The following is a 17,438-nucleotide window of genomic DNA, read 5'->3' as shown; positions in this document are numbered from 1 at the left end:
TCGCTCAGTGGGTTAAGCATCCGGCATTGCCGTGAGCCCTGGTGTAGGTCGCAGACACAGCTTGGATCCCAGGTTGCTGTGCTGTGGTGTAGGCTGGCAGCTGTAACTCTTGATTCGACCCCTAGCCTGGGAACCTCTGTGTGAAGCAGGTACAGCCCTCAAAAGACAAAAGAAAAATAAAATGGTGAGTGGGGTTTGGCTCATGGGTGCACCAGACGCCCTGGGGACCACTGCCTCTGGCTGCAGCCCCACAGGGGTGTCCGGGGCCTCTAGCTCCTGTGCCTACAAGCCCCAGTTCCCCACACCTGGGGTGTCTTGGTCTCATTCAGACCAGACCAGGACCAGAGGCCCTGCCTCTCAGGCCAGTAGGTCCAGTGCAGGCTCACAGGACACTTTTCCTGTCCAGTCTCGGAGCACACACTCCCAGGGCCCAGGTACCTGGGCCGGGCACACCTGGCAGTGGCTGTGTTCCACCTCCCCACCTGCCCCACACCCAGGAGGGACTTCCATCCTGCTCTTTTCAGATCCCTTTGCTCTCGCAGGACTAGGGCTCCGGCCACTGAGATTCACGTGGGCTCAGGTCCACACTCTGCTGTGCTGGCCAGCACACACGAGCCCTTTCCTCTCTCCACCATGCGAGGGCCGCCTTACCCGGTTGAGGAAGGGTCTGGCCCAGGAGCCTGGGGTTCAGCCGGCACCAGAGGGTCAGCCTCCCTGACCCCCGTCAGCCCCGTCGTCAGAGGAGAGCCAGGCCACACACACCAGACACCTTCGTGCTGCAGAGGCCTCACCCTCAGTAGAAAGGGTTTAGAACTGACTTGAAAACCTGCTGCCAGGGTGTGACTGTGAGAAGGGGCGTGGAGAAGGCTGCGGAATCTCCCTAGGAAGGAAGCAGAAGCCCACATTGCTGGGCCGAACGCGGAGTGCCTGCCTCTCTGCCTTTGGTGATGCCCAGGAGCAGGCCCGTGGGAGCCTACCCTAGGACAGACCTTGGCCTGGAGTTGGGTGGGGGAACCCGTGGGGCTGGCCAGCCCTGCCCCCTCCTGAAGGGCAGCTTTGATCCCTGAGCCCAGGCCCGGGAGGGAGGAGGGCTCCGGTTACAGCCCTTTCCCCTCCCCTCTCCGGCCAGTGCCGCCCTTCTCCGCCCCTCGGTGACCCTCATGGCCAGTGTCTCTGTGCTCCTGGGCCCTGGCCCCTCCCCAGACTTCCTCCCCTCTCCCCGCCCCCTGCCTTGAGCTGACCAGAGGGGCCAGGCGGGGGAGGGGCCGGTGCCACATGCACAGACTCAGCGCCAGAGACCCGGAACCCACCCAGCGTCTGCTGTGAGCACCGGCCTTGGGGGACAGAGGGGAGCCCTGGGACAGAAGGCTGGGGCGCCATCCGCAGCCCTGGGAGGGTGGATGCCTGCAGACGGAGGCTCAGCAGGGCCTGAGGAGGGGAGGGGCCAGCGGCCACACCCCCCCAGCCCCTGGGCCCGCGGTCCCCATGCCGGCCCTGAGGCCACTCCTGCCGCTGTTCCTGCTGGCTGGGCTGACTGCGGGGGCCAGCCTGCCGCCGGGGCCCGGGGACCACCCGGGTGTGTGCCCCAACCAGCTCAGCCCCAACCTGTGGGTGGACGCCCAGAGCACCTGTGAGCGTGAGTGCGGCAGAGACCAGGTGAGCCCGGGCACTGGCCCGTTGGCCCCGCTGGCGGGATGGGGACAATGTAGGCACCCAGGGCTGCCTCGGGGAAGCCCAGACCCAGGCGATTCTAGCAGCCCTGGACCGAGCGATCGCTTCCTCCTCAGGCTCCATCTCCCGGGATCTCACACTGTACTCCATACGAGAGGTCCAGGGCACAGGCCCCCAGCCTTTGCCTCCCTGTGTCCGAAGATAGAAGACCCCCTTCTTTCTCCCCAGACCCCCCTCCCCCTGTGACCGGCTGTTCTCGGCGGGGAAGGCAGGTGGCCTATCTGGACCGGCCTTCGCAGTCCGGCCCTGCGCCCGCAGCGCCCTTGCACACGCTTCGCATATTTCCCCGCCCCCCCCCCGCCCCCGGGCTTCAGTGTCCTCGTCCGCGTGGCGGGAGTCATAAAAGCTGCTTTGGGGCCGGGGGTCCAAGGGTCCGTGAGATGACACAGGTGGCAGGCGTGCCGGGCCGGTTGTTCACGGTCAGGGTGGAAGGGAGACGTCTGCAAACCTGCTCAGCTCCCGGAGGAAAGGGTTCAGGGAGAGACAGCAGGGCATTCAGCTGGGCATGCTGGGCTGGGAGGACGGTATTTGGGGGTCTGCTGAGCTGTCCCCCCCGCCCCCAGGACTGTGCGGCCACCGAGAAGTGCTGCACCAACGTGTGCGGGCTGCAGAGCTGTGTGGCAGCGCGCTTCCCCGGCGGCAGCCCGGCTGCACCCACTCTGACAGCCTCGTGCGAGGGCGTCGTGTGCCAGCAGCAGGGCTCCGACTGCGACATCTGGGATGGGCAGCCTGTGTGCCGCTGCCGTGACCGCTGTGAGAAGGAGCCCAGCTTCACCTGCGCCTCGGACGGCCTCACCTACTACAACCGCTGCTACATGGACGCCGAGGCCTGCCTGCGTGGCCTCCGCCTGCACGTCGTGCCCTGCAAGCACATCCTCAGCTGGCCACCCAGCAGCCCCGAGCCCCCTGAGACCACCGCCCGCCCACCGCCCGAGGATGCCCCGGTGCCACCTGCTCTCTACAGCAGCCCCGCCCCGCAGGCTGTGTACGTGGGGGGCACAGCCAGCCTCCACTGCGACGTCAGTGGCCGCCCGCCGCCTGCGGTGACCTGGGAGAAGCAGAGCGACCAACGGGAGCACCTGATCATGCGGCCGGACCAGATGTACGGCAACGTGGTGGTCACCAGCATCGGGCAGCTGGTGCTTTACAACGCGCGGCCCGAGGATGCTGGCCTCTACACGTGCACCGCTCGCAACGCTGCCGGCCTGCTGCGGGCCGACTTCCCACTGTCTGTGGTCGAGCGGGAGCCGGCTGGGGACGGGCCCGCCGCCACCCCCCCGGCCCAGTGCCTGCCCAGCACGCAGGCCTGTGTCGGGCCCCCATCTAGCCGCGTCCTCTGGCACTTTGACCCGCGGCGGGGCGGCTGCATGACCTTCCCAGCTGGCAGCTGTGCGAGGGGGGCCCAGGGCTTCGAGACCTACGAGGCGTGCCAGCAGGCCTGCGCCCACGGCCCCAGGGACGCCTGCATGCTGCCGGCCGTGCAGGGCCCCTGCCAGGGCTGGGAGCCTCGCTGGGCCTACAGCCCGCTGCTGCAGCAGTGCCACCCCTTCGTGTACAGCGGCTGCGAGGGCAACGGCAACAACTTCGAGAGCCGAGAGAGCTGTGAGGGGGCCTGCCCTGTGCCGCGGATGCCACCCTGCCGGGCCTGCCGGCTCCGGAGCAAGCTGGCGCTCAGCCTGTGCCGCAGTGACTTCGCCATTGTGGGGCGGCTCACCGAGGTGCTGGAGGAGCCCGAGGCGGGCAGCGGCGGCATCGCGCGTGTGGCTCTGGACGACGTGCTCAAGGATGACAAGATGGGCCTCAGGTTCCTGGGCACCAAGTACCTGGAGGTGACACTGAGCGGCATGGACCGGGCCTGCCCCTGCCCCAACGTGACAGCTGGCGACGGCCCGCTGGTCATCATGGGCGAGGTGCGAGATGGCGTGGCCATGCTGGATGCGGGCAGCTATGTCCGTGCTGCCAGCGAGAAGCGAGTCAAGAAGATCTCAGAGCTGCTAGAGAGAAAGGCCTGTGAGCTGCTCAACCGCTTCCAGGACTAGCCTGCCCTCCCCACACCCCTCCACCCGCAGCCCCAGGCCCATGCCCCCCCACCCCCGGCCATTGAATAAAAGCATCCTGGACGTCAGGCCTGTGGGTGCTATGGGTCCTGCCACCACCTGAGGTCTTGGCTCCAGTCTGAGGTCACCAGGGAGCATGGGTGAGGACCAGCCTCTGAGTTGGACACCAGGGTGGGAGGCCAGGTGGCCGGCTTGGTCCTGCCACAGCAGTGCCTGGGTCCTCCCTCCCCTCGCTGCCTGACTGGAGCAGCAGAGTGCAGGATGTCCCCAAGCCCCGACCCAGAGCCAGACCCCTCACGTCGCCAGTGTGTGGAATCCTGGGAAATACAGCCTGCCCACCTAGTCCCTGCAGGGGTGCTCCCAGGAGGAGGCATGGCGGATACCAGCAATGGGACAGCAGAAAGCACTTTATTCCCAGGCTCTCAGCAGCCCTGTGGCCACTGGCCAAGAATCCCCCATCTGGGTGGCCCGGGGAGGCAGAGGCTGGTGGTCTGGCTCTGTCCCAGGGACGTGGGCATGCCGGAGGAGGAGGGGTTACTCTTTTCGGAAGATCAGACACTTGTTGTTGGCTGGCATGTCCACCTGGGGAAGATACTTCGGCTGGAGAAACTGCCCTGGTCCCCAGGGAGGCTGCCCGTGATCAGTCATCACCACCTACCATCCTCTCCAGGAGCAGGCTGCTGGCCTGGCCCAGGTCTGCCAGCAGGGCTGTGTCCCGCAGCCCCCACTCCGGGTTCCTGCAGGAGAGAAGGAGGTGGCGTAGCGGCCTGGGGGTCACCCAGCCCACCCGACCCCCCAACCAAGCCCCCTACCCACCCAGCTCTGACCTGCATCTGAGGCTCAGATCAAAGTCCACATTACTCTGGGGAGAAATCTTTCCGTTGACGGCGAAGGGCTGTGGAGATGGGGGTCACTACTCTGCCCGCTGCCCACGGTCAGCCCTCCCCCAGGCAGACTCACAGACGCGCACCCACAGGACGGAAAGGACACCTCCCTCCATGCCCTGCAGAGGGGAGACTGCTGAGGACCAGCTGCTGAGCCAAGAGGGTGCAGGGAGACTAGCAGGTGAGGCACACCCAGGGCCGGCTGGGGCGGTGCTGCCAGGGGAGGCCCAGCTGGGGCAGGAGCACTCACCCCGTAGGTGATGAGCACAGCCTTGGGTTTAAGCAGGTGTCCTGCTGCTCTGAAGAGGCCCTGCGGAGGTGGGAGGCCAGACAGCAGTGAGGAGCTGTCCCCGGGATCCTCCAGGAGCCCTGGGCTCAGGGCTGGAGACTCAGCCTGACCTCCCCGCACCCGCTCCCGGCCCGAATGGCCTGCCTCCCATACGTGCCAACCTGGCACCTAGCTCCCTCCCAGCACATCGCTTCGGCAGGTGGCCCCTAGGTTGTGTGCCCACAGCCCCACAGACCTCGGTGCAGCTCAGGGGGCTGATGTGGATCATGTTGATGCAGAGCAGCAGGTCCAGTGATCGCGGCAGGATCCCACCCCACTGCTCCCAATCCCAGGTCACGTCCAGGTACAGCGGGGCCTTCACGTTGGTTAGGCCCTGGGCCAGAGCCGTGGCCGAGATACTGCAGAAGGGCAGCCCGTGGGTGGCAGTGGCCTGGGCAGCCTTTCTGAGCCCCTGCACCCCCACTCAGGAGATGCTTGGAGGAATCACAAAGGCATGCGAACCATGGCAGCGGGACGGGGCCCACTTTCACCCCCGGGGTCCCGCCTTCCCGCCACACCTGTCCAGGCAGCGCTGATCCACGTCTGACGGCTGCCACTCGGCGTGCGGGAAAGCCCGCGCGAAGTGGGCTGCATGCTGGCCGGAGCCCGAGGCCACCTCGAGCACGCGGACGCCGCGCTGAGTCGGGTCCACATACTGCCGCAGCACGTGAAGGATGGGCTCCTTGTTCCGCTCGGCGGCCGCCGCCACCAGCATGGTTTCAGTCCTGCGGCCTGGGGCCCTAGTGACGATGCAGTCCCGCGCCGCTGGGCGCGTCTGAGACCCGCCCGCCGCGCAGCCGCCGCCCGCCCCACCCCGGGAAAATGAGCACAGGCGTCGCGCCTTAAAGGGCGCGCAGCGCGCGGGGGCTTCTGGTGAGGGTCTGGGCTAGAGTTTGGGTCATTGCTTTGCAGGAGCCCAAAAGCTCAGCACCCTCTGGCCGTGGCTGTCCTAGCATTTTCATAGAGCTCATTGTTCCAAAATTGTCTTGTTCGTGTCGCACCAGAATGGATGCTTCTCTCTCGTCTTTTTTTTTTTTTTCCTTCTCTTCTTCATTAATCTTTTTAGGATCAGAGTCCATTTTTTGAGATGGTGGGAAAAAAACACCGGAGAAAGAAAAGCCTGCGCCGCCCGGGAATCGAACCCGGGTCGCAAGAATGGGAATCTTGCATGATACCACTACACCAGCGGCGCTGTTGCTTAAAGGTTTCTCCCAGAGACTTAGGAGATTGTGACGCAAATCCCCTCCCCCCCTTCACCCCGCCGAGCCGGCTCCGCTCGCGCAGAGACATCAGAGTGCACGCGCCTCCGCCGCGCCCGCAGCAGGAGCAGGAACACCGGGCTTGACCGGGGATCTCGCGGTACCGTTTGGGCACCCGGCCCTCAAGGAGACGGAGTGGGGCTGAGGTTTTATGGACGCCTGGAGCGGCGTTCGCGCCTTGAAAACCATGGCAACTGAGGCATTCCGGAAGTTGTGAGGGCGGGGCTTCGTGGGTGGGCGGGTCTGTGCTTGGCAGGGCTCACGGGTGGGTGGGGCTCTGGACGGGGCGGGCCCGACCTGAAGGAACTGAGCTTGCGCGGCTCCAGGGTCTGTGACGCTGAGGTGACCCGCGCGCGCCCAGGGTTTTTCGCCGATGCTGCGAGGGGCCGGCGACCTCTGAGTCAAGGGGGAGGCCGACTTGTTGTGTCCAAAGATGCTTCGCTGCTCGGCTTCTCGGGGCCCAGGTCTCAAGCAGGCTGTTGACAGGCGGAAGGCCATGCCCCGCCGTCGGCGTAGCTCCTCTCCCTTGCTGGGCGTTTTTTCTCGCACGAGACCCCCGCCTCGCCGCAGCCGCCGTCGCTCCGGCGAGCGCTCTGTGGACGGCCCCCGGGATGGGCCGTGAGCCTCGGGTTGCTGTCAGGGGGGCGTGCAGGGTGGCGACAGGGGCCTGTGAGCGTGGTCCGACCGGGAGAAGGATCTTGCAGCTCAGGGAGGTGACGCGCTGTGGGGGTGGCCGGTCTGGACGCACCTCCGGGGACGGTTCCGCCCAGTGGGCGGGCTTCCAGGCCTCCGGACCGCGCCTTTGGCCTTTCTCCTTAAGGCCCTTTTTCCGGCTTTCCCGCTTCAGGGCACTGAGCTCTCCAGACCCTTTCCTCACCCTCCGCCTCGCCTCCCGTGTGTTGGCCGAGCACCTTGTCTGTCTCAAGGTGGAGACGAGGTATCCCTCGGTGTGACTCCCTGCCCACTGCTGATGACCCGTGGTCACCTGAGGCCTCAGCACCCAGGTCCCCCAGCCCTCCTCGCCCCCTCAGGAGGCACCAGATTTCCTGGGGGCTTCACATGGCACTCTTGGGCATGGGCCATGCTGTGATATTGTCATAGAGTACGAATTAGCTATTCGGCCTTTGTCCTGGCTCCTGGGACAGCGCTTTGAAAATTCTGGAGACTTCCCGAGTGATGAGATTGAGAGGAGCAGAGTTCCTGTCTTGCTCAGTGGGTAACCACGAGGGTGCAGGGTCGATCGCTGCCCTTGCTCACCGGGTTAAGGGTGAGCTGCCGTGCCGTGTGGGTCGCAGACTCGGCTCGGATCCCGTACGGCTGTGGCTGTGGTGTAGGCTGGCAGCTGCAGCTCCACTTCGACCCCTAGCCTGGGAACCTCCATAATGAGATGGGTATGGCCCTAAAAAGAACCAAAAAAAAAAGAGGAGGGGAGGGGCCTGAGACCCACAGATTTCCTTGCTTCCCCCATGTTGTGTGGGCTGCTTGAGGAAGTGGGCAAAGGCCCAGCAGTGTCTTCCATTTACCAGCCCTGGACCTCAGGTGGCCCTCTGCCCGCCACCCTCGTCACCCTGGAGGCATCGCTCTGGACTGGACACTGTGTGACCTGACGCACACCTTCCACACTCACGGAGCTCAGAGCCTGGGACGGGAGCAGCTGGACACGGCCAAGGGGTGAGGCTCTGGGAGCGTGTGCGTGAACACATGCTTGTGAGCATGTGTGAGCCAAGGGCACACGTGTGAGCACACATTTTCTGCAAAGTCCTGAATGTGTGTCAGACTCTGGGTGGGTCCAGGTCTCTCCCGAGGGACGCTGAACATTGGGCCTGGAGGTGCCCCGCACCCGGGCTGTGCTCAGTGGCACCTCCTGGGGGTGTGTCTCCTGAGGATCGTCCTGGGCGCCGGAAGTGCCCTCTCCCCTAGGCGCACTCACCTCCCGAGGGCTGGGGACAAAGTCCCCCGTTCTGCCCCATGATGTCTGGAGCCAACAGTAGGGCCCGGCTTCTCTCCTGAGGTCCAGGCCTGTGTGCCCACCATTCCTGAGCCTCCTCCAAGCCCCCAACGCTTCCCTCCATTCCCTCACCCGCTACCCCATCCCTCAGTCTCTTAATTTCTTAGAGTTTCTGTAACAAATGACCTCAACTTTTGATGGCTGAAATCAAAAATGTATTGGGAGTTCTGTCAAGGCGCCGTGGAAACGAATTCGACTAGTAGCGAGAGGATATGGGTTTGATCCCTGGCTCTGCTCAGTGGATCAGGGATCCAGTGTCGCCGTGAGCAGTGGTGTAGGTCACAGACATGGCGCAGATCCCGCGTTGCTGTGGCTATGGTGTAGACCGGCAGCTGTAGCTCCGATTAGCCCTCTAGCCTGGGAACCTCCATATGCCACGGGTGCAGCCCTAAAAAGAAAAAGAAAAAAAATGATGTTGTCTCAGTTTTGGACGCCAGAAGTTCAAAATAAAGGCGTCAGCTCCCTCAGATGGCCCTACAGGAAGCTCTTTCGTCACTGCCTCCTCTTCGGGGTGGCTCAGGCATTCCTGCGTTTGGGGCCACCTTGCTGTAGTCTCTGTCTCTGTCTTCTTCATGTCTCTGTGTCCAGTACCTGTCTCCTTTCTCCTACAAAGACATTCATCGTTGGGTTTAGGGTCCATCCTAACCTTGGATGACCTTATCTCAAAATCCTTGCTTTAATTATATCTGCAAAGACCGTTATTCCAAGTCAGCTCACGTTCTGAGGTTGGGGACAGTGGCTCTTTTGGGGGCTGCCATTCAACTCACTGCACGTGGCAACGGGAAGGGGCAGAGCGAGCCCTTGAAACTGAGTGGTAAGTGGGGGAGTCTTTTCCTGGGGCCACTGGTCACTCTTCATTGGCCGAAGCCCCTCCCCCAGTGTGGCGTGGCGAGGGCATGGCTATGAGAGGGTGGCTGAGGATGGCTGCAAACGTAAACTTCTTCCTCCTTTAACTTGAAAGGTCAGTGTCATATGGAGAGGCTTTTAGAAGAGAAAAATAGGGAGTTCCCATTGTGGCGCAGCAGAAATGTACCTGACTAGTACCCATGAGGATGTGGGTTCGATCCCTGGCCTTGCTCAATGCGTTGGAGAATCTGGCGTTGCCGTGAGCTGTGGTGCAGGGCGCAGACACGGTTCAGATCCAGCGTGGCTGTGGCACTGGCTGTAGCCCTACGAGGCTGTAGCTCCGATTTGACCCCTAGCCTGGGAATTTCCATATGCAGTGAGTCCAGCTCTAAAAAGAAAAAAAAAAAAAAAAAAAAAAAAGAGAAACAGTATATATTTTTATAATGATAACTGGGGTCTGAGTAAGGCTGTTGCTTCCTGGGACGCCCACTGTGTGTGCCTGTGGGTGAGACCTCACCCTCCCGCCCAGCTGCCCCTGCCCCCAACTCCAGCTGGGTTCCCAACTTCTCTGACGATGAGGAACGTTGCTGGCTGTACAATTCTGCCTCTGTGGTGGCTTTGCAGGCTGACACGCGGTCTTGGCTTGTGCAGTCCAAGGAAGCCAGGCTGGCCTGGGGTTCCTGTGAGAGGAGCTCTTGGCAGCAGGTCGATCCAGACCCTGACCTCACAGGGCTCTGGCGGGGCCCTCCCCAGGCCAGGGCAGGTCTGGTGCTCAGAGCTGGGTCCTGGGAGCTGTGGGGCAGGGAAGGCCCCTCAGCCCCACAGCCCAGGCTTTGCTGCCCCCACAACCTGGCCTTCTTCCACCCTAGTTCTCCTTGCCCCTGCTCAGCGCCTCTTGGGGACCAGTGGATTTTCAGTTCCACCCTACCCATCCCCTGCCTGTCCTGCCCCCCCACTCCTGCCACGTGTCACAACTGGTCCTGTTCTGCTGGTCATTCCTGGGAGCCCTTCCAAGGGTTCTGGACCCAAACTTTGACCGCAGACAAGGCTCATGGGCAGGGCTGGGACCGGAGGGCCTTGCAGCCTTGGTTTCTAGAAGATCTAAGCAAAGGCCAGGCCTGCCCGCCCATCCACCGTCCCTGTCCTGCCCCTGATCCATGCTGGCCTGAGCAGGTGCCAGGAGAGGAGGAGCTCTCAGATCAGCTTGCGGGGGAGGTACCCCCCCACCCCAGGACCTGGCTCCTTCTGCATTGTGCCCGAGGCCACCAAGGATGCCAGAGAGCCAGTACAGATGACGCAGGACAGTGCTGGCCTTGGTGTGACTGGGGGCAGGGACCAGAGGTGGGCAGGGAGGGGCCAGATTGGCCAGGGGTGTGCTCATACCTGGACCCCCTGCATGTGCTCTCCCTTCTCAGGGTCCCAGGCCTAGCCCAGCTGGGGAGGGGGTATTACCCTTGGGCAGGACAAGACGGAGAGCCCAGGGCCCTTGGGAGCACATGAAGGGAAGGCCAGCCCGGGCACCCCGGGGATGCAGGCTTCCCTGCAGGTGCTGGAACAGCTCGGTTACCCCCGCCAGCCGCACAGGTGCATGGCGTAGGTGGGGGGTCTCCTCCTGCTAGCTCCCCAACCCACTCTTCCCTGCGGTGTACACTGTCCTTATGGCCTGGGCATTGCATGGGAGGGAAGGACCCGCTCCAGCCCCTGCCTCAGCCTCAGCCCTGCCTGGGTGGAAGGCTTCAGGCTTGCTCTGACAGTGGATGTGGGGGAAGCTGGACTCTGTGTGCTCCAGGAACTACTGGGCCACAGTGCTGAGGGCAAGCCCCCTTGCCCCTGGGGCAGCGGCTCCCAGCCTGAGACGGAGCGCCATCGGACACCCCAGGCTCTGGTGCTGGCCCGATTGAGCCTCCTCAAATACTCCTGGGAGCAGAGCAGGGGCTCCGTGGGACCAGGTGGGCACACAGGTCTCAGAGGCCGATGCCATAGCTCTTGGACAAACTGGTCACAGTTTGGTTTTTAGGGGGAGGGGGCCATTAGGATTGATCTCAACCACACAGAAGCATGCGTGCCTCCTGCAGAGCACACAAGGCCCTCAGCCTCCCAAACCCAAGAGTGCTATGCTTCCGAACCTCCAAGCCAGGCTGCTGTGGGGAGAGCTTGGGCAGCCCTGAGTACCAGTGCTGAGAGCAAGGGGCTTCTCCATCTAGTTCCTAGGAGGCAACCCTGTGGGAGAGCCTGCTTGGAAGGGGCTGCCTGGGAGATTAGGGCCCAGTGGGAGATCTGGTTCCTGGGCCTCCAGGCTCCTGACCTCCTCCTGGAGGTCAGGGAGGCTGGGCCCAAGGCACTGTCCCTGCTCAGAGTCTGCCACTCAGCCCAGCACTGCCTGGGCAGTCTGCAGGAGCCAGTGCCCCTTCTCCCCTGTGGGTGGCCTCAGCAAGCTGGGTGGCCTAATCCACCTTCTCCACCTGAGGATCCAGCCCCCAGGCTGCTCCTGGATTGGTCAGGGGTCTCCACCCTCCATCAGCAGGGCACACTGAGCCAGGATAGGATGCACTCCTGGCTCTGGACCCACGGGGTGAAAGAGAGGCTGCCAGAGCAGACACATTTCCGCCCAAACCTACAGGGCTGACACCCCTTTTCTCATCTCTGATCCCTTCAGTCCGTAACTGGACTCATCCTGGCCCAGGCTCTCCCAGGCACCTCGGGGCAGGGCCTCCACCCGTGCTTCCAGGGTGGGCACAGATCACCCCCAGCGTCTGTCAGCGCTCTGGCTTCTTGACCTCAATGCTGACCCCACGTCTGGGTGCCCGGGGGCGGGAGGCCCAGGCCTCGGGGAATTTACTCGGCCTTGGCCTTGGGTCCGAGGGGCGGGCGCGGTTTGCGGTTGCCCGGCCCCGCCCCTCGGCCTCGGGCCTCTCGGCGGGAGCAGCCCGTTTCGCAACGGCGCGAGCACCGCCCCGGCCGCGTGCCTCCGCGCGGGCCCTTTAAGGGCCGGGGGTGTGTAGCGGGCCCGCCCCCTGCCCGCGGCGCCGGCCGCCCGTTAAAGGGGCCGCACCTTCGCCGCCCGCCAAGTGCCAGCCGGGCGGAGGGCGAGAGGTCTGGCCGCGGGACGGTGGGCAGGGAGGGCGCGGGCGTGCGGCGGCCCCTCCGCACCATGTACACCATCACCAAGGGACCCAGCAAGCTGGTCGCGCAGCGCCGCACAGGTGCAAGGGGGGGCGGGTAAGGCAGGAAGGGGGCGACCGGGAGGGGGGGGTCCTCACGCTGTCCCCGCCCCGGCGGCGGCTGACGCGCCCTCTCCGTGCCCGCAGGTCCCACGCAGCAGCAGGTGGAGAACCGGCTCGGCGAGCTCCTGAAATGCCGGCATCCCGCGCCCCCGACCCCGCAGCCCCCACGGACGCAGCCTCCAGGACCCTGGCCCCTGTCAAGGTGAGACGCCTGGCCCCTGCCGCAGCCTGCCTGCCCTTCCCCTCCCCCGCCGGCCGCCGCGGGGCCCGGAGGGTGACCTTGGGGAAAGGTTAGCGGAGACCGGGCCACATGCTCGGGACGGGCGCCGAGGGGGCGGAGCGTGCCGACCGGACCCGCGCTTGCAGCTCCGGCTCGGCTTCTCCGCGCTTCCGCCTCACCTGGCGCCTGGCTGGGTCAGAGGGGGCTGGGCGGGATATGCGTGACACCCACCCCTCCGAGCCCTGTGAGACCATAGTCGGGAGAAAGCCTGCGGTTGAATCAGGTGCCCGGGTCGACCTTGGCCTGCGTGGCTTGAGAAGAGCTGTCCCGGGACTCGCCCCGGAGGGCGGGAGCAGGGTGGTCCAGAAGGCGGGCCCGCAGGCAGCCTGCCCCTGCCCCGGGGCGGGGGGCTGCCAGCCCTAAGCTTGCAGGGCAGGCGGAGGAGAGGTGCAGGTGGTTCCTTATGGTCCTGCCAGGCCACTGCTCTCCTTTGCCCTTCACCCACCCCACCCCCGCGCCCCGCAGATGCTCGGGGTTTGCTGGAGTTGTGGGTTTTCCTCCCCTTTCTCACCAGCACTTTTGCCAAAGGAGGCTCCGTTCAACCACTTTGGCATCCAAGTGACTGGAACCCGGAGGTCCGTTTCCCCCTCCTCCAGGGCTGAACCTTTACTTTTTAGCTCAGATCCTGGGCTTTGGTTTCACTCATTCTCTGCTGTCTTGGGCCCAGGACTTTGGTCCAGGCCCTCACCGGCCTGAGGGCTCCTGTGCTGGGCTGTGGCTGGATGAGGGCAGCAGACTCAGGGCCCTGAGGCAGCGCTGCGGGGGGGGGGGGCGGTCTCGGCCCGGGATCTCCTTCCACGTGGAGGACGAAAAGCTTCCAGGGTGGCCTAAGAGGGCAGGGGTGGTGTGCTTCTGGCCATCCTCAGCCTGCCCTTCCCCCTCGGTTACTGGCCTTCGATGCCGCAGGTGGGGGCAGCTTGTGAGGGCCCGTCTCGGCTCAGGCTCTTCCCAGGGGCCTCTTGCTGGGAGCGTGTGGACCCTCTGAGGCTGGTCCTAGCGAGGAACATGCTGCTGGCCAGCCATGAGCACCTCTTGGGGAGGGCTGGGGGTGGGACCTTGGGGGGCCCGTCCCAGGGCCTGGGCTGTGCAGGGACACTGCCCTGTGACATTGGCCTCAGTCCGCATGGCCGCCCTACCGCCCAGGGGAGGGAACCAGGCACGGGTGTGTTGCCCTGCTCCTCTGCCACCCAGGCGGGGAGCCCCCCACTCTCGTACATGGAGAAGCCTGTTGCTCTCTCCGCGGCCCCTCGGCTGGGGAATAGGGAAAGCAGGGAGCGTCCGCAGTGGTCAGGGTGCTGGGGAGAGAGGGGGGAGCCAGCTCCGCGCCTGGAAGGTGCCACCCTGCTCGGGTCTCTGCCCTTCGCAGTCTCTGAGGTGCTGTATTCTGCCGGGTGCGGGGGCAGTGGGAAGACAGCAGGGTGCTGACTGCACCATCGCCCCGTCGCCCTGCGGTCACTACCTTCCCTGAGCTGCCTCTTCCTGTGCCTGGAAGAGCCCCTCCCTGGGAGACCAGAGCAGCCAGCAGGTCCACAGGCCTCTGAAATCACTGCACCCGAGCTTCCTGTCCACTCTCCCTCCCCCAGACCTGCCTGGGAAGAAGGGGTCCGAGCCTGGTGCACCATGGATGCTCAAAGTATCTGACCTGTCCTGTGGTGGGACTCAGGCCTTTGCGTCTGTGCCCTGTGGCGGTGGCGAGAAAATAAGACCTCAGGAGGTGATGTCTCCTGCTGGGGAGGAGAGAAAGTGGGGCCCTGTGACCACCTGATGCTGCAGGGAAGCTGTGCCGGGCCGTGGGGTCAGACAGACACACAGTTAAGTTCCGGCACTGCCAGCCACTCACTGAGTGTGACCTGGGCCTGGTCACTTCCCTCTTGAGCCCAGGCTCTTGGGCTGACAACATGCGGGTGGTCTACCTTGGCAGGAAGTGAGGGGGACGAAGGAAGAGGATGCCCCAAGCAGAGACAGGCCGTGGCCATGGGAGCTGAGAGCTGGCACGGAGGGCGGGGCGGGCCGGACTGCGGACTTGTCTGTAGGTGCACAGGGGAGCTGTGCCCTCTCCCCCAGAGGACCTGCAGTGCCACCTTATGTAATGCCAGCAGGGAGTGGTGAGCACCTGATTGCTGGGGCACCTTCTCGGCCCAGCTGGGCCACCACCTCGGCCCTTGTGAGTGGCAGCCGCTGAGCACAGTTCTTTTTGCCCCCGTTGATGTGCACAGTTTCCTCGAGGTTGCGGCCTTCCAGGGATAAGTGTGGCAGGCCAGGAGCTGTTCAGTCGAGGACAGGCGTGCATGCCCTCTGGTTGGCATAGTTCAGGCCCGGGAGGAGCCCTGGCTCCCTATACTCTCTGTGGCCACCCAACCCTGCCAGCCCGGAGCTGGCAGGACCGGTGCCCCTCAAGACGCTCCTCTTTATTTTAGTGCCCCTCTCAACCGAGGAGGAACCCCGAGCGGCGGTGGGTGCCTGAGCCCAGGATGACGAGCAGGCCGGCGGGACCGCGAGTGCCTGGCGGAGGGGCACGTGCAGCCCAGGACTCCCGGCTCCCTCCTCCTGCTGTAGGTGTGGGCCCCGCTCTCTCCACGGCCCTGCCCCGGGCATCGTGTGCGCAGGGCTGGGCCAGTTGCTACAGGCCCGGGCAGCCCATCGATGCCCCGGGCCTGGCTGACCGGGATGGGTCCTGTGGCCACCTGGACATCGAACGCCCACCAGGCAGAGCTCCTGCACTCAGGGCGTTCCTGCACCCACGGGCAAGAGCCTAGCCCTGGCCTGGGGCCTGCAGGGCTGGGCAGGGATTGCAGCCACACCCTCGTGGCTCAGGTTGGCCCGCTGAGCACAAGGAGGAGCCATCCCTGGGGCCTTGTCCCCGGGGCAGCTGGGGGTGGGCAACGGCTGCCAGCTCTTGCGTGACACTGTGTCATTAGATGGAAAGGCTTCTATGGGGGAGAAGGTGACCCAAGAACTGTGTCTGCTGGGTGGCACTGGGCCGAGCACCCTGTGCATTCAGGTCAAAGGCTGGGCTGGTCCGGGAGAGGCAGGTGGCAGAGGAGGTGCCTGAGAGCCCCTTGGATGGGTGCCAGGAGCTTGGAGCTCTGCTGGGGGTCTGGGAGAGAGTACTCCCCCCACCGCTTCAGGCTTGCTTCAGGGCAGGGGGGCTGACTTATGAGCCAGGCTGCTGGGGTGCAGGCCTGCTGGAGAAAGGCCTTGGTCACTGGCCGCAGCACGCAGCTGCCCTATGTTCAGGGAAGTGCCCGGGCTGGGCCTGGCCTGGCTGTGGTTGGTGTGGCCTGAGGCCACTCCCGGAGCTCTGCCAGGTGGCACTTGGGCTTAGAACAGTGGCTGACTGTCTCCTCCCTGTTCCTGCAGTCCAGGGCCGAGGCTCGTGTTCAATCGGGTGAATGGCCGGCGGCCCCCTGCCACATCCCCATCCCTCGAGGGATCCCAAGAGACCTACACACTGGCCCACGAGGAGAACGTCCGATTTGTGTCCGAAGGTAGTTCTGAGGCCCAAGGGTGTGGCCTGGGCCACTGGTGATCTTTCCACTGTAACCCGACTCACAGCGGCCGGAGGGCTGGGCCCTGTCTGGGCTCTCTGCCTCTTCGTCCTGTGACCGTCCAGCAGGCCACCCACTCTCAGATCTGGGCTGGGGTCCAGGGTGGCCACTAGGCCCCCGAGTAGGAGACAGGGGGCCAGGGGCCTGGCTCAGCCTGACCACCCTCTCCCCACAGCCTGGCAGCAAGTGGAGCAGCAGCTGGGTGGTGGCCCAGCCGGTGAGAGCGGCCCGAGGCCTGTGCAGTACGTGGAGAGGACCCCCAACCCCCGGCTACAGAGTGAGCCCTCCCCCGCCCTCAGGGGGTCCCATCCACCTCCCACCGGACCTGGCTCAGCCAGGTCCTATCCCCGGTGGGGTGGGAGGAAGACTGGAGTCTGACCCGACTCTTCCCAGCAGCTCCTACACTTGGGCTCGGGGTGCGGGGCTTGTGGTGGCTCCAGGGGCAGGCGCTGGTTGGCCAGCCTTCTGCTTTCCCACAGACTTTGTGCCCATCGACCTGGATGAGTGGTGGGCACAGCAGTTCCTGGCCAGGATCACCAACTGCTCCTAGCTTCCAAGGAATGCTGCCTAAGCAGGGCCTGGCCCTGCCCCACACTGGACCCTCTGCCAGGAGAGGACCACGGTGCCCTGCTCACCCACTGTGGCAGGCCAGGCTTCACCCTGGCCCTGGCCAGGCGCCGGCCACACCTGAAGTGCCAGCATTTGGACTTTTGCACCTGCTGACCCCTCTGTCCAGCTGTTCCAGGCTGCCAGGGGCTGAAACTATCTGACCTCAGTCCTGCTCACTGTGCCCTGGGCCAGCCCATGGGGCTGGCAGGGAGGAGCTCCAGGCTAATAAAATTGAGAAAACTGCCCTTTGGAGATGTCTTTTTTTGGTGGTGGGGGTAGGGGGAGTTGTGTCCCAGCCCCACCTCCCCTGTGGCCCCATCTCCCCACCGCGGAAGCCTTGTCCCGCTCTGGCCCTTGGCCTCTTGCGAGCTGCAGTCCTGTGTCCAGAGCCAGGTTATTTTGCACTGAAGTCTGTGGACACCACCCTGCCCCACCTGACACCCACTTCCTCTTGTCTCCTTGTTGGTCTTGGCCGGTATCTGAACCTGGCCTCAAGACCCAGCGGTGTCACCTGTCTGGCCCTAGGAGGGTCCCAGCCGCCCAGAACTGGGGTCAGGGCTCAGGATGCCTGATGCTGCCTCTGGACGCCCCAGGTCTTGGTGGGGAGCCCAGGGGCTCCCGTGGGACACTGCTGTGCCTGTGGACCACTCCAGGTGTGGATGCC

The 17,438-nt window shown here is 64.6% G+C and overlaps 3 protein-coding genes and 1 non-coding gene across 8 annotated transcripts; 2 read left to right on the top strand and 2 right to left on the bottom strand.

Moving 5' to 3' along the window:
* On the top strand, positions 70-3,856 carry WFIKKN1 (WAP, follistatin/kazal, immunoglobulin, kunitz and netrin domain containing 1). The gene is made up of 2 exons (XM_021086907.1): positions 70-1,656; positions 2,295-3,856. The coding sequence occupies exons 1-2, from the start codon at positions 1,486-1,488 to the stop codon at positions 3,768-3,770; spliced, it is 1,647 nt and encodes a 548-aa protein (XP_020942566.1). The 5' UTR covers positions 70-1,485; the 3' UTR covers positions 3,771-3,856.
* METTL26 (methyltransferase like 26) lies at positions 4,176-5,810 on the bottom strand. Its single transcript, XM_021086912.1, has 6 exons — positions 5,519-5,810; positions 5,197-5,359; positions 4,923-4,982; positions 4,616-4,683; positions 4,447-4,525; positions 4,176-4,370 (listed from the first exon to the last, which is right to left on the bottom strand). The coding sequence occupies exons 1-6, from the start codon at positions 5,713-5,715 to the stop codon at positions 4,323-4,325; spliced, it is 615 nt and encodes a 204-aa protein (XP_020942571.1). The 5' UTR covers positions 5,716-5,810; the 3' UTR covers positions 4,176-4,322.
* Positions 6,122-6,192, bottom strand: TRNAG-CCC. Its single transcript has one exon. It is a non-coding gene; the product is annotated as a tRNA-Gly (tRNA).
* On the top strand, positions 6,593-17,019 carry MCRIP2 (MAPK regulated corepressor interacting protein 2). Of its 5 annotated transcripts, none has more exons than XR_002342465.1 (7): positions 6,607-6,723; positions 7,786-7,930; positions 12,422-12,539; positions 15,035-15,169; positions 15,978-16,105; positions 16,341-16,442; positions 16,645-17,019. XR_002342465.1 is itself a non-coding variant. In XM_021086913.1 (5 exons), exons 1-5 carry the CDS (start codon positions 6,693-6,695, stop codon positions 16,007-16,009), a joined length of 465 nt encoding a protein of 154 aa, XP_020942572.1. In that variant the 5' UTR covers positions 6,593-6,692; the 3' UTR covers positions 16,010-16,065. The 5 variants fall into 5 exon arrangements, 2 of the variants coding, with proteins under 2 accessions (XP_020942572.1, XP_003354701.1); XR_002342466.1 differs by lacking the exon at positions 6,607-6,723 and adding an exon at positions 7,632-7,650; XR_002342467.1 differs by lacking the exons at positions 6,607-6,723; positions 7,786-7,930 and adding an exon at positions 12,131-12,332.

The sequence above is a fragment of the Sus scrofa genome, chromosome 3 (genome assembly GCF_000003025.6).
Source record: "Sus scrofa isolate TJ Tabasco breed Duroc chromosome 3, Sscrofa11.1, whole genome shotgun sequence".
Classification (NCBI taxonomy): domain Eukaryota; kingdom Metazoa; phylum Chordata; class Mammalia; order Artiodactyla; family Suidae; genus Sus; species Sus scrofa.
This window is presented reverse-complemented; position numbering and strand designations above follow the sequence as displayed.